Here is a 13,854-nt window from a genome sequence, read left to right as displayed (position 1 = left end):
TTGTCCCATTTCTTTCTCCCTTTTATTCCCCTCCACCCTGAACCGCCCCTCCCACCAGCATTTCCCCACCTTTGTTCATGTCCATGGGTCACACATAGTTCTTTGTGTTCTCCCTTTCCTACAGTATTGTTAACCTTCCCCTGTCTATTTTGTATCTACCATTCATGATTCTTATTCTCTGTACTTTTTTCCCCATTCTCCCATCTCCTCCTCCCCACTGATAACCCTCCGTGTGAGCTCCATTTCTGTGATTCTGTTCCTGTTCTAGTTGTTTCCTTAGTTTGTTTTTGTTTTTAGGTTGAGTTGTTGATAGTTGTGAGGTTGTTGTCATCATAGTTTTGATCATCTTCTTTTTCATAGGTAAATCCCCTTAACACTTCATATAATAAGAACTTGGTGATGATGAACTCCTTTAACCTGACCTTATCTGGGAAGCACTTTATCTGCCCTTCCATTCTCAATGGTAGCTTTGCTGGATAGAGTAATCTTGAATGAAGGTCCTTGCCTTTCATGACTTGGAATAGTTGTTTCCAGCCCCTTCTTGCCTGCAAGGTTTCTTTTAAGAAATCAGCTGCTAGTGTTATGGGAACTCCTTTGTAGGTGACTATCCCCTTATCTCTTGCTGCTTTTCAGATTCTCTCCTTATCTTTAATCTTGGGTAATGTAATTGTGATGTGCCTTGGTATGTGCTTCCTGGAGTCCAGCTTCTTTGTGACTCTCTGAGCTTCCTGGACTTCCTGGAAGTCTCTTTCCTTTGCCAGATCGGGGAAGTTCTCCTTCCCCCTATGATTTGGATGTTGGAACGTTTAAAGTTGCCACAGAGGTTCCTAAGCCCCTCATTTTAAAAAAATTCTTGTTTCTTCATTCTGTTCTGGGGCTGGGAACAGCCCCAGATGGAATGTTTATTTCTTCCTTCTGCTCCAAACCATTGATTTCAGTCCCAGTTTCCTTCCCTTCACTGTTGGTTCCCTGTATAGTTTTATTTCACTTTGCATAGCCTTTACTTTTTCCTCTATTTTGCAACCATACTCAACCATTTCTGTCAGCATCTGATTACCAGTGCTTTGAATTCTGCATGTGATAGGTTGGCTCTCTCTCCGTTGCTTAATTGTTTTTCTGGAGCTTTGATCTGTTTTTCTAGGGCTTCATTTGGGCCATATTTCTTTGCCTTGGTATACCTGTTACACTGAAAGGGGTGGAGCCTTAGGTATTTGCCAGGGTGGGGCGATCCCTGTTCATTGTGTTGTGATGCTAAACGTGAGGGAGGGATCATAGAGGGAACAATACCACTTGTTTGGTTCTTGCCCTGCTTTTGGTCACTGCCCCTGTTACCCACAAGCAAATTGGGTCCTTCTGGTGCTAATTCCCGGGTGGCTGGGTGGGTCTGTTCACGTTCTAGGACCCTGTGGGACTGTCCAGTGAACTCTCCTATGAGGCTGGGCATTTCTCCTACAGCTGCAACCCCACAGGGTTCCATGCTTGAATACTGGGGTGCACATTCTATCGCATTCCCCAGTTGTTCCTCCTGGTTTATCCACACACATATATGGGACCATATGGGACTGCCAGAGGCTGCCTCTACTACCCAGTCCTGCAGCCTCCACCACCTATCCAAGAGTCCTTTGCACCCTTACTGCCAGTCTGAATGTTTCTTCTTTAACTCTGTGGTGTTGGACTTCCATACAGATCAATTCTCTGGAAGTTTTTTTTGTTTTTAAATTTGTTGTTGTTCCTCTTTGGGTTGTATGAGGAGGCAAACTGTATTTACCTACACCTCCATCTTAGCCAGAAGTCCAATGAAAATCCAGATTAACAAATTCATTAAGTCAATACTACACTCGGGTCTAATACCTAGTATTCAAGTAAACAGGGATCCTAGGCACCCTGCCCGTAACTTTCACTCTGAGAGGCTCATTTGCACGAAGAAGCCTTTTAAACAATACAATGAATTAAAACTTACTTTTGAAAAGTTACATTCCATTTAAAATGGACATATTAATGGCAGATAGCTGGTAGAAAAAAGTCCTTCGATCTTTGAAAGTACATGAATCCTTTCATCTCTAGAGGATACATATTTTGACCTTTACCTCACAATGGAATATAAGACCTCTAATCAGCATACTTGAGAGAAAAAGCCTTCCAACAGTTATACTGGCTGGGAAAAAAATAAAATCATTTGAAAAATTTTCATGTTTATGTATTTTTCTTTTTAAGGAAACGTTGTCACTTTCAAGTAGCAGTTCTACTAAGCTGGTGGGGCTTAGTTTCTAGTTTTTAAAAGGAACCATACAAAATAAAAAGGGTTAACACCTTAATTATATTAAAAATTCCATACAAAAATAAAAATATCCTAAGATCCCTACCAACAAATAGCTAAAAGTATGTAAGTAGAGTTATGAGAAACTGGAGTGATTAAATAAATATAAAGCAGAAATACAGAACTTTAGAAATCTAATAATATCAAGTTCAAATGAAAAACCACTTTGGGCCACTTTAGCTATGGAAAACAAAATTTTAATTTATTAATTATCATTCCTATTTGCAAATGAGGTAAAACTACTGAAGTCAGTGAGAACATTGCCCCTCCCCAATTATATATTAGTTTTTCCTCCATACTCTTCAAATTCCCCTCTATAAACAAGCACATTCTTCTACAAGGGAAGGCAGGAAGTATGCAAGTACTACACAGAAAGGCACCCAGTAGCGCGGCAGCATCTCCCGGCTTATTTGAGTCCTCTGAGCAACCGCTGAGTCACAGCCTCTGTCTGCATCCTAAAATATTTCACAGTGGAAAGGAAAGTAAGATTGTTTTCTAAGCAGGGAATACAATTCTTTATCATGAAGTCTGCTGCAACATCCTGACAGAGAAGTGGCAAGAGCTACTTGTGACTGGAAAAATTATTTTCTATGCAGGATACCAAGATGGGATGAGGAAAACTAAAGAAATACAAACCCATAATTCAGCTAGATGCTACCTGAATTTTCTATGCAGGATACCAAGATAAGGATGAGGAGAACTAAAGAAATGCAAATCCATAAATCAGCTAGATGCTACCCTAAATACATACATCAACATGTTGAATACCCATCCAGTGCTTTGGAATTGTTACTTTCACAAAAGTCAGCTTTTGGCCATCCATGTGGTGCTATACCATCAACAAAAGTAGCGCTAATCTCACAGGACTAGCAAACTCCTTAATGCTGAGATAAAACATCTAAACAACTCTAGTAAATAGGGGACGCAAAAGGGTTTTTGGATCAGTTCCCTGAACTGGCATGTGATTTACTTACAGGTCTGTTAGATTAGAAGGACTTCTGTGAATCTCCATGAGGAAGTGAAGTCAAGTAAAACACACCGTGAAGACCCTCCACTCAGGCAGAGGCCAAGGAAAAAATGCTGCTGACAAGTTCAAAAACACATAGAAAACAGTGTCCCTGTTTTAAACTTAACTAATATAATTTCTGATTTAAAAATAAAATTAATGCATGTTAACTTTGTTGGTGAGATTTCAGGATGGTATGGCATCTGAGGAGCAGCTGAATTTTAAGAACAGCCATTTCTACCATATTGATAATTTATTATATATTTTATCACAAGGCAGGAAATTCTGTCAGGAACACAAGGATGATGATTGCCTCTTAAAGAGCTTTCTTTTGTCTCTGACTTAATGGACAAAAACAGTTGTAGGAGAGTGCTACGATTGCTAAGGCACACCAAAGTTAATTTTCCTTTTGTTTTTTAAAACTTTAACATTGGTGGCTGAGCTAAACAAGTTAATTATTTTGGCTACCTTACAATACCACAGACTTAAAGGAAAGGCCTCAATCAACTATTTGTACAAGTACTGGATCAGACCAGAAATTAATGTTTTGAGAAAAATTTTGACACATAAACACTATTCTGGTTCAACTATAAAGAACAAGAAAAACATTCCCTTTAGGTAATGTCTTGTTCAACCTTTTCTTTCAATATATATGTCAATCTCGATTCCCTCTTAATAGGCCACAAAAAGCATATCATATATATAACCAATAATATAGGAACTACCAAAGAAAGAATATTACCTCACAGTTACTGTTATTCAGGATTTTCAAACATCTATAGCTGACAGAAAGCTTCACAGACAGCTGCTTAAAGAACATGAAGTCTGTAAAATCTTCTAGGTGCCTAAGCCATCTCAAAACCAAACTACCTCATGCTTTAGCACTCAGAGAACGATTTCACTTAGGTATTCAAGTGTGATGCATCTAATCTGTACCGGAGCACCTCAAAAAGGGAGCAGCCTGCTGGAGTATTTACTATGAAATTATTTTTCCTTGAGATTCACTACATTATACAAATTTCTCTTTAAAAGGACCCCTGGAAGAAACATCTCTGTGAAGTCTGCAACAGAAATGGTTATACTCTCTCACATAGTAACTGGTTTGTTCATAACCTCTCAATGCTGTGACTCCTGTCAGAACCAAGCCCAAGACTCACATCAAGTCCACAGGGTCTCCCAATAGGACTTCAGCGGTCACGCTGTGTCTCGTTCTCCCACAGATGTCATGTCTCACTTAACTGTTTTTATCTTATTTTGTCTTTTTGAAAGCTGCTTTTGGAACAAGACAAGATACAGATAACTACATGAGTACCACATTTGACTGTGTCTAATGTGCATTTTTGCCCAAATTTTTGAGGGAAAAATAAGGATGTGCATTATACCTGGGTAGTACTAACTCTGTATGTATACTGCTTTTAATTCTTTTATTGATGCTTATGAGTTAAAAGTCTAATTCTAGAAAGAAATAACAATATCTGTGTGCAGAATAATACCCTGGAATAAGATCATTGATTTTATTGAACTGAGACTAACTTGCAAGGAAAGCAGTTTCAGCCTGTGATGAAACAAAAAATGAAGAGCTATATATTATTTATTATCCACAGAGTAAGATAGATGACAAGATTGTTACCCATTTGATAAGATAGATAATGCAGATTGTTAACCACTTGGTAAGATAGGTCACCTATTGTTGTCCACTTGATAAGATAGGTAATGCCCAGAATATTAGCATAAAGTGAACAGCGTGACATTTCTCTTCGTACAGTTTAGGTGGAAGAAATTATTGGAAAATCCATTGGAAAATGTCAAAATGGTTTTTCTACACTTCAATCTTTAAGCTAAAAGCTATTACATATGCTAAAAAGCATAGAAACAGAACTGCTGAGAGAAATTTCAGACCTCCTCCCACAGGAAGTGTCAACAGATTGTGGGGCAACAGTAAGAAAAGCTTCTTCAGATGCCAGGACAGAAGAAGGCAATGCCAGGGAAACCTCCAAAGTGGCTGGAGGTGGAGCAGGTGAAGAATTGGATTCTGGAGTGTCAAACTGGGATCTCTGTTTCAACCAAGACGATACTATAAGGTATAAGAATTGAATGAGAAAAAAGAATTATAGATTTCCAGCCAAGACGGAGCAATAGGGGGAAACACTGTGCCTCCTCGCACAATCAATTTTAAGGACAACAAAGATTTAGAAACAAAAACACAGTTAGAACAGACAGAAAACTGAACTGTACCAAAGTCCGACAACAACAAACCATTCATCCAGACGGGTAAGAGGGGCACAGTTGGAGGTCCGGGGAGAGGGGTTCCAGCAGGAAAAAGTGCTGGTTGGCAGACACGGGCACAGGGAGAAAACCAGCAAACCCAATAAGGTGCAAAAGGTGGTCGGCTGCCACAGACACACATTTGTGCACGGATGAATCAGGCAAAAATGGACAGCTAGACAGACGCACAACCCAGGGCCCCAGTGCTTGTAAATAAAGCCTAAAAGCTTCAATTAAACACATGTGCGGGGGCGGAGTTGCCAGGAGAGACTCCCAGACTCACAAGAGAGTTTGTTGGAGAGACCCACAGGGTCCTACAATGTACACAAGCCCACCCAGTCAAGAACCAGCACCAGAAGGGCCCAGAAATCCGAGAGAAAGCAGAAAAAGTGTCACTGTTCCCTCTCTGACCACGCCCCCACATACAACGTCACAACTCAGCAACTGGGTTGCCCTACCCTGGTGAACATCTAAGGCTCTGCCCCTCATATGTAACAGGCACAACCAAACCAAAAAATGATGGCTCAAACAGAAGAACAGATCAAAGCCCCAGAGCCAAAACTTTAAGTGACCAAGAGATAGCCAACCTATCAGAGGCACAGTTCAAAACACTGGCAATAAGGATGTTCACAGAACTAGTTGAATGTGTTTGCAAATTAGATGAAAAAATGAACGCTACACTAAGTGAAATGAAGAAAAATGTACAGGGAAACAATAGTGATGGGAAGGAAACTGGGACTCAAATCAATGGAGTGGACTAGAAGGAATAAAGAAATAACCAAACAAAAAAAATTGAAGAAACAAAAATTCAAAAAAAGGAGGACAGGCTTAGGAACCTACAGGACATCTTTAAACATTCCAATATCCGAATTATAGGGGTACCAGAAGGAGAAGAGGAAGAACAACAAGTGGAAAACTTATTTGAACAAATAATAAATGAGAAGTTCCCCAATCTGGCAAAGGAAATAAACTTCCAGAAAGTCCAGGAAGCTCAGAGTGTCCCAAAGAAGATGGACCCAAGAAGGACCACACCAAGGCACACCATAATTACATTAGCCAAGATTAAAATGAAGGAGAGAATCCTAGAAGCATCAAGATATAAAGGGACAGTCACCTACAAAGGAGTTCCCATAGACTGTCAGAGGATTTCTCAAAAGAGACCTTACTGGCAAGAAGGGGCTGGAAAGTATTCCAAGTCATGAAAGGGAAGAACCTACATCTAAGCTTGCTCTATCCAGCAAAGCTTTCATTTAGAATGGAAGGAAAGATAGATAAAGTGCTTCTCAGATAAGGTCAAGTTCAAGGAGTTCATCATTACCAAGCCCCTATTATATGAAATACTAATGGGACATATCTAAGAAAAAGAAGATCAATACTATGAACAGTAAAATGACAACAAACTCACAGTTATCAACAACCACACCTAAAACAAAAAAACAAAAAACAAAAACAAACTAAGCAAACAACTAGAACAGGAGTGGAGCCACAGAAATGGAGATCACATGGAGGGTTAGTTCGCAACAGGGGAGTGGGAGGAGGAGAGGTTGGGGAGAAGGTACAGAGAATAAGTAGCATAGACAGTGGGAAGAAAATAGACAGGGGGAAGGCAAGAATAGTGTGGGAAATGTAGAAGCTAAAGAACTTAGGACACATGGACATGAACTAAAGTGGGGGACTGTGGGGGGAGAGGATGTACAGGGTACAGGGGAATGAATGGGGGAAAATGGAACAACTGTAATGGCATAATGAATAAAATATGTTTGAAAAAATTTATGATTTCTCAAGGAAACCTAAATGATGATTTAACTTTATGAAGAGAGGAGGCTTAAGCATGAAGACAGAAACAAAACTTGCCCCAAAACTTCCAGCAGCTTATGAGAATCGAGTTTTGGAATTTCATTCTTATGGTATCAATCTTTGAAAGACTTACAATGAGTTGTCCCAAATCGCCAATATGGATGAGGTCCCACTCACATTTGTTGTGTCATTCAACAGAACTGTGGATGTCAAAGCAAAGACTGTGGCTGTTAAAACTAGTGGTCATGGGGAAACATATTTCACTGTTCTAGGCTGTTGCACACATGGAACAAAGCTATCACCCATGATCATGTTTAAAAGGAAAACGTTTCCAAAAGAAAGAATCCAAATGGAGTTATTGTTAATGTGCATGAAACAGGGTGGATGAATGAAGAAGGCATAAAAATCTGGTTCAAAAAGGTCTGGTCAGGAAGGCCTGGAGGATTACTGGTAATCAGAATTCCAGCTTTGCTTGTTTTTGATCACTCCAAAGGCAATGTTACACAAAGTGAAAAAGCAATCACAGCATTGATCGAAAACCCAACTTGCCTGGTGGGCTAACAGGCCAAATGCAACCTCTTGATGTGTCCGTCAACAAACCCTTTAAGGCCCTATTGAAGAAAAAGAATGGACATTGGGACTTCTGCCAAGATGGAGGCGTGGGTGGAAACAATGTACCTTCTCACACAACCAAGTTTAAAGACAACAAAGTTTTAGTAAAACAAATACGCAGCCATAACACAGAAAATTAAACTACCAAAGTCCAACAACAATGAACCCTCCAGCTAGACCGGTGAGAGGGGCAGAGCCAGCGGCTGGCAGAGCAGGGTTGCACAGGAAAACTCGGCCAGACCAGCACATGCACGCTGTTGGCAGATCCCAGGCAGATCCCAGGTGTGGGGCTGCGAAGGGCAGACCCAATGAGGGTGCAAGGTGGCAGGCTGACCAAGGTCACACATTCGAGTGCAGATAAAACAGCAAAGGAGCCCTGGCTAGTATAGCTCAGTGGATTGAGCACAGGCCTGTGAACCAGAGAATCGCAGTTCGATTCCCAGTCAGAGCACATGCTTGGGTTGCAGGCAGGTTCCCTGCAGGCCAGTTCCCTGCAGGGGATGCACTAGAGGCAACCATACATTGTTGTTTCTCTCCCTTTCTCCTTCCCCTCTAAAGATAAATAAATAAAATCTAAAAAAAACACAAAAAAACAGCGAAGGAGCAAGCAGTGAGACAGACTGCGCAGGCCCCAGTGGCGGGAAGGAGCAGAGGGGACAGCCATTGCCCTGCTCTGACCCCGACCCCACATACACCATCACAACCCACCGACCTGGGTAGCCCCACCCTGGTGAACACCTAAGGTGCCGCTCCTCATACCTAATGGACGCAAACAGACCAAACATGACTCAAGAAGAACTCAAAGTCTCAGACCCCATAACTCTAAGCGACAAAGAAATAGCGAAACTTTCAAATGCACACTTCAAAACACTGGTGATCAGGACGATCACAGAACTGGTTGATTATACCCACAAATTAGACAAATATATGAAGGCGAAACTAATTGAAATGAATGGAACTGAACAGGGCACCAATAGCAATGAAAAGGAAACTGGGACTCAAATCAATGGAGTGGACCAGAAGAAAGCAAATAATAGCCAAACAGAAAAGAGTCAAGAAGCAAGAATTCAAAGAAATGAGGAGAGTCTTAGGAACCTCCAGGACATCTCTGAATGCTCCAACATCCGAATTATAGGAGTACCAGAAGGGGGAAAGGCACAGCCACCAGTGGAAAACTTATTTGAACAAATAATAAAGGAGAATTTCCCCAATCTGGCAAAGGAAATAGACTTCCAGGAAATCCAGGAAGCTCAGAGAGTACCAAAGAAGTTGGACTCAAGAAGGAACACACCAAGGCATATCATCATTACATTAGCCAAGATTAAAATGAAGGAGAGAATCCTAGAAGCAGCAAGAGATAAGGAGATAGTCACCTAGAAAGGAGTTCCCATCAGACTGTGAGCTGATTTCTCAAAAGAGACCTTACAGGCAAGAAGGGGCTGGAAAGAAGTATTCCAAGTCATGAAATCCAAAGACCTACATCCAAGCTTGCTCTATCCAGCAAAGCTTTCATTTAGAATGGAAGGGCAGATAAAGTGCTTCTCAGATAAGATCAAATTCAAGGAGTTCATCATCACCAAGCCCTTATTATATGAAATGTTAAAGGGACTTACCTAAGAAAAAGAAGATAAAAAATATAGACAGTGAAAGGACAGCAAACTCAGTTATTAACAACCACACCTAAAACAAAATCAAACTAAGAGGACAGCTAGATCAGGAGCAGAACCATAGAAAGGGAGATCACATGGAGGGTTAGCAACAGGGAAGTGGGAGGAGGACAAGGGGGGAGAAAGTACAGAAAATAAGAAACATAGACAGTAGTTAGAAAATAGATAGGGGGGAGGGCAAGTATAGTATGGGAAATATAGAATCTACAGAACTTGAGACACGTGGTTATAAACTAAAGAGGGGGGAATGGTGGGAAAGGGGTGTGCAGGGTGGAGGGGAATGAAGGAGGGAAATAGAACAACTGTAATGGCATAATCAATAAAATTTAAAAAAAAAAAGAAAAGAAAAAGAATGTACATCATGGATGCAGTCAGCTGGTAAAGATTTAACGCCTACAGGTAGGATCAAGTAAACATGCCTCACCCAAGTTTGTGATTGGATCTTAAGATCGTGTAACAGTGTCAAGAAGGAAGTGGTTGTGAAATTATTTAAAAATACAACATCAGCAATGCTATGGATGGAGCTGAGGATGATGAAATTTAGCAGGATGATGAATATGACTCTTCAGAAGACACCAGTAATATAGAAATTGAAGGTGATACTTCTGATATTGACAGTGATGAAGAGTTCTTGGCCCTCTATGATAGGTAAGTATCATAAATTTGTTACCAGTACATAAAATCTTTTTATTATTATTTTTAAATTTTTGTTCAGTCACAGTTGTCCCATCTTTTTCCCCATTGCTCTCCCCTGCCCCGCCCCCCTAATATTTCTTGTACCATATGTTCAAAATTAAATGCTAAAATTTCTTTATAATATAAAAAATAGTATCTAAATATAAATACATAAATAATCGAAATGAAGGAATTTTTTCCTGAAGCGTGGGTGCATATTACACATGGCAAAATACTGTAATTAAGCAGTGGTATAAACTCTAAGGTAAGGAGGTTCAAGGCAATCCTTTTTGCATTTAAAAAACTGTAATTTTGAAGTAATTTCTTCACACCTACAGTAGAGATTCAGCCAGAACTTTATCTCTCAGGTACCATAGAGATGTAAAGGAAAAACAGGAGAAACACAAAAGCATAAAATATAAAAGAATAAACACTGAGGTTTAATAATTACCTAGGTTATTAAAAATTCTGACATGAGGTTGATAAAAAAATTTAATTATGTTGCTATGTATACGAACAAAAAATATTACTATATACAGTATATATTACATGCTAATTAATTTTATTAACTCAATTATCCATAATGTATAATCAAAATAAATAGAAGAAAATTTGAGATATAAATTCACATAACCTGTAACAGAATATATCTTCCCCTTATACCCTTCACTTTATAGTACAAAATATTTACCGACTAGTTTGTAAAGTCGTTAAACAGAATGCAATGTCTGATTATTTTTTAATTCCTATCTCTTTATAGTGATTTTCAGAAAAGGAACAAAGATACTGTCAATTGCCTAAACTTAGAAATCAGCAAAGACTTGACCAAAAAAGGGTAAGAAAATTTAAAACCATTTTTTTAGATTGCATTTAAAAATGGGTGAAAATATTAATTAAAAAAATGGAATTTACAATAGAAATATTAGGAATATAAAAGACAGCTTTACTCAATTCTAAAAATATTAACATGGTCACAACTAACACAGTGGAGAATAACATTAGGTAGATAACAGCAAAACCTCAGCATTTAGAGGCTTCTGTGTGCATACTTACTGTGTTGTACCAAGAGGGACACCACCCCAAGCCAAAAACTGCTTGCTGGATAAAATTGATGGAATATCTGAACAGCAAGATCCAGGTGCCAGAGGTTTATTCCTTGAAGGAACTATTTCACCTTTTAACGCTACTTCATACTGAGGTCCAAATGGATGCACGAATATTTTCAAGATTCTAACAAAGAAAATAATCTAAGTTGAATGTCCAGAATTCAGTCCTTCTGACAACTATTTCCTACATGTTTCCTTTGTTCAAGAGTCTGAACCAGGTGCTGCAGATACAATGCCCTTCCTACCATTAAAGCTTCTATTATAGAGGAGACTACAGATAAGGACAGAGACTGTGACAATGCCATCTACTGAGGTGAGAAAGAAGTTAATGGGGCTACAGGAACACTATTAACAAATATTTATGAAGAATACAGAAAGAGCTGAGGAATGCTTCCTTGATTAAAGAGTCAACACAGTGAAGTTGAGGCCAAGTGCTGCAGGCCACAGTAACAGACTGAAACCTCTAAGGCATTCTGTAACTTAAGCAGTGTGGGGAGGCTCTGCCCGCAGAGCTCCCCTAGCCTAGAACAAGACTAAGTCTACCAAGACATGATCTGCTTGGGGAGGAAAGGTGGCCAATCTCTCAGAGGAGAAGGGTGTTAAACCTCTTTTTTCAATGGGCTTTTATCTGATTTAGTTTGCATAGGAACACAGGGCTTATACATAAAGCTCATCAATCATTGTTCACCAGTAATGATCAAACAATAAATAACATTCAGAAAACTGTAAGGGCTTATTCTGAGTCAGGGTCAGATAGAGTGCCATCAAAGGGCCATAAAACATTGGAAAAAAAACTCCTTTTATGCTTGAACCCTTAACATTTAAATTGTGGACATTCTTAGCAAAGCAGGTTTCACAGGATTTTATGCATTCTCTCTTAAGCCTGACTGCCCCCCCTAAGCATCCATTCGAGCACAGGGCTGCACCCACCTCTGACACTGTTTTAGGCTTAAGTCAGGTGAGGGAAGTAAGGCAGCCAAGAGATGAGGAGACTTCTTACAGATAGAATGAGGACTCAAGCTATGGTAAAGCTGAGGAGTGAAGGTCTATCACCCCCTTTTATAGTCCCCTAAGTCCATCCCTGATGGCCCCTTTCCAACTGTGCCTGTCTTAGGTTGTTCCTTCCTTGAGGAATCTTCCCTGCCGTTGACTATCCAGCCATCCTCCAGGGACCAAGCAGGGTGAAGGAAAGGGGGCACAGGCTGTGCCCCTGCCAGGAGGATAAGTTTTGTCTCCTTAGTGGCTTATGGTCCCAAGGTTCCCTAGACATGGGGACTTTTCACCTGACAGCAGGGTTACAGCTTCTGAAATCAGGCAGGACGGTTGCCAATAGAGCAGTAGATAAGTCATGTATGTGTCTCAGGACACTAAATTTATCAAGCAAGTTCAAATACTAGAGACAGTGGTGCTCTGATCATTGTATGGTGATATTCACCCATTATGACTTGAGTGCCATAAAGTACGAGACCCAGAGAAGGAGTGGAAAAAAGTACTCTAAACTAACTACAGACAAGGTCAAACAATGGTTTCCTTCGAGAGAGAAAAATAGTTCACGATAAACATCAAGACTGACATTCTATTACTTACTTTTGTTGGAATATAATTGGAAATAGTGATTTTTTTAAAATCTCTAGTCAACTGGTTTAATAAAAGATTTTTAGTAAACAAAAGAAGAAACTCTGAGGCTAAATCAAAGAGGTACAACAGGACTATAATCTGTTAAGTGAGGTAAAACACATATTCTATCATTCAGGCTGCGGACTGAAGCATAGCTAATTGGCTGTTTTGAGAAGTGAGTAAAAACTTGTCATTATAAACAATTTTATATTACCTTTCTTCAGAGGCTTTGGGATCCTTTGGAGTAAATGAAACGATAACTTCACGTTCTTCTCCAGGTTTAAGGAACAGAGTCTCTGGAACCACTGAAAAGTGACTTCCTTGATCTGGGATCTAAATATTTATACAATTATAGCTAAATGACGACTTATGCAAATATGGCTTTTACTCAGTTACTCTTATGTGCCTTTGTCATTTACTATAACAGGTTATTTTCCCCTCCCCTTATCCACACCATCCTATCTTATCTTATTCTCTTGAAAATGCTATTTCCTTTTCCTTCCTCTTCCATAGCAAACTTTACCTTACATCCCATCCCCAACTTTCTTGTCACTACCCTCTTAACATGTCTCAGAAATAATGTCTATGTATCAATTACTCTCCTCCAAATTTACCTAGCAAAAGGAGAACACGAATTTTTAGGAAATTAATCAAAAACTTGGTTCTTATAAGAAACATTACATGTTAAAGTTCCTTGTCATGTATTTTATAGTAGGGTAATACCCAGTTTTTAAAGCACTTGCACAAATTCTTACATTTGCTCCACATGACACTCTGACAAGGGAGGTGGCA

The 13,854-nt window shown here is 39.6% G+C and overlaps 1 protein-coding gene across 9 annotated transcripts in view; it reads right to left on the bottom strand.

Annotated features, from left to right (window-relative positions):
- The window catches only part of CEP192 (centrosomal protein 192), a 152,933-nt gene that overhangs the window by 36,880 nt on the left and 102,199 nt on the right, over window positions 1-13,854 (bottom strand). For all 9 annotated transcript variants that reach the window (XM_053668827.1, XM_053668826.1, XM_053668825.1 and 6 more), the window contains 2 exons: window positions 13,277-13,395; window positions 11,393-11,569 (listed from right to left, as the gene is read on the bottom strand). In XM_053668827.1, the coding sequence (XP_053524802.1) occupies window positions 11,393-11,569; window positions 13,277-13,395 (296 nt within the window). The remainder of the gene's footprint in view (window positions 1-11,392; window positions 11,570-13,276; window positions 13,396-13,854) is intronic.

Source organism: Artibeus jamaicensis, unplaced genomic scaffold, assembly GCF_021234435.1.
Source record: "Artibeus jamaicensis isolate MK-2021 breed Jamaican fruit bat unplaced genomic scaffold, CSHL_Jam_final contig_511, whole genome shotgun sequence".
In the NCBI taxonomy this organism is placed as follows: domain Eukaryota; kingdom Metazoa; phylum Chordata; class Mammalia; order Chiroptera; family Phyllostomidae; genus Artibeus; species Artibeus jamaicensis.
This window is presented reverse-complemented; position numbering and strand designations above follow the sequence as displayed.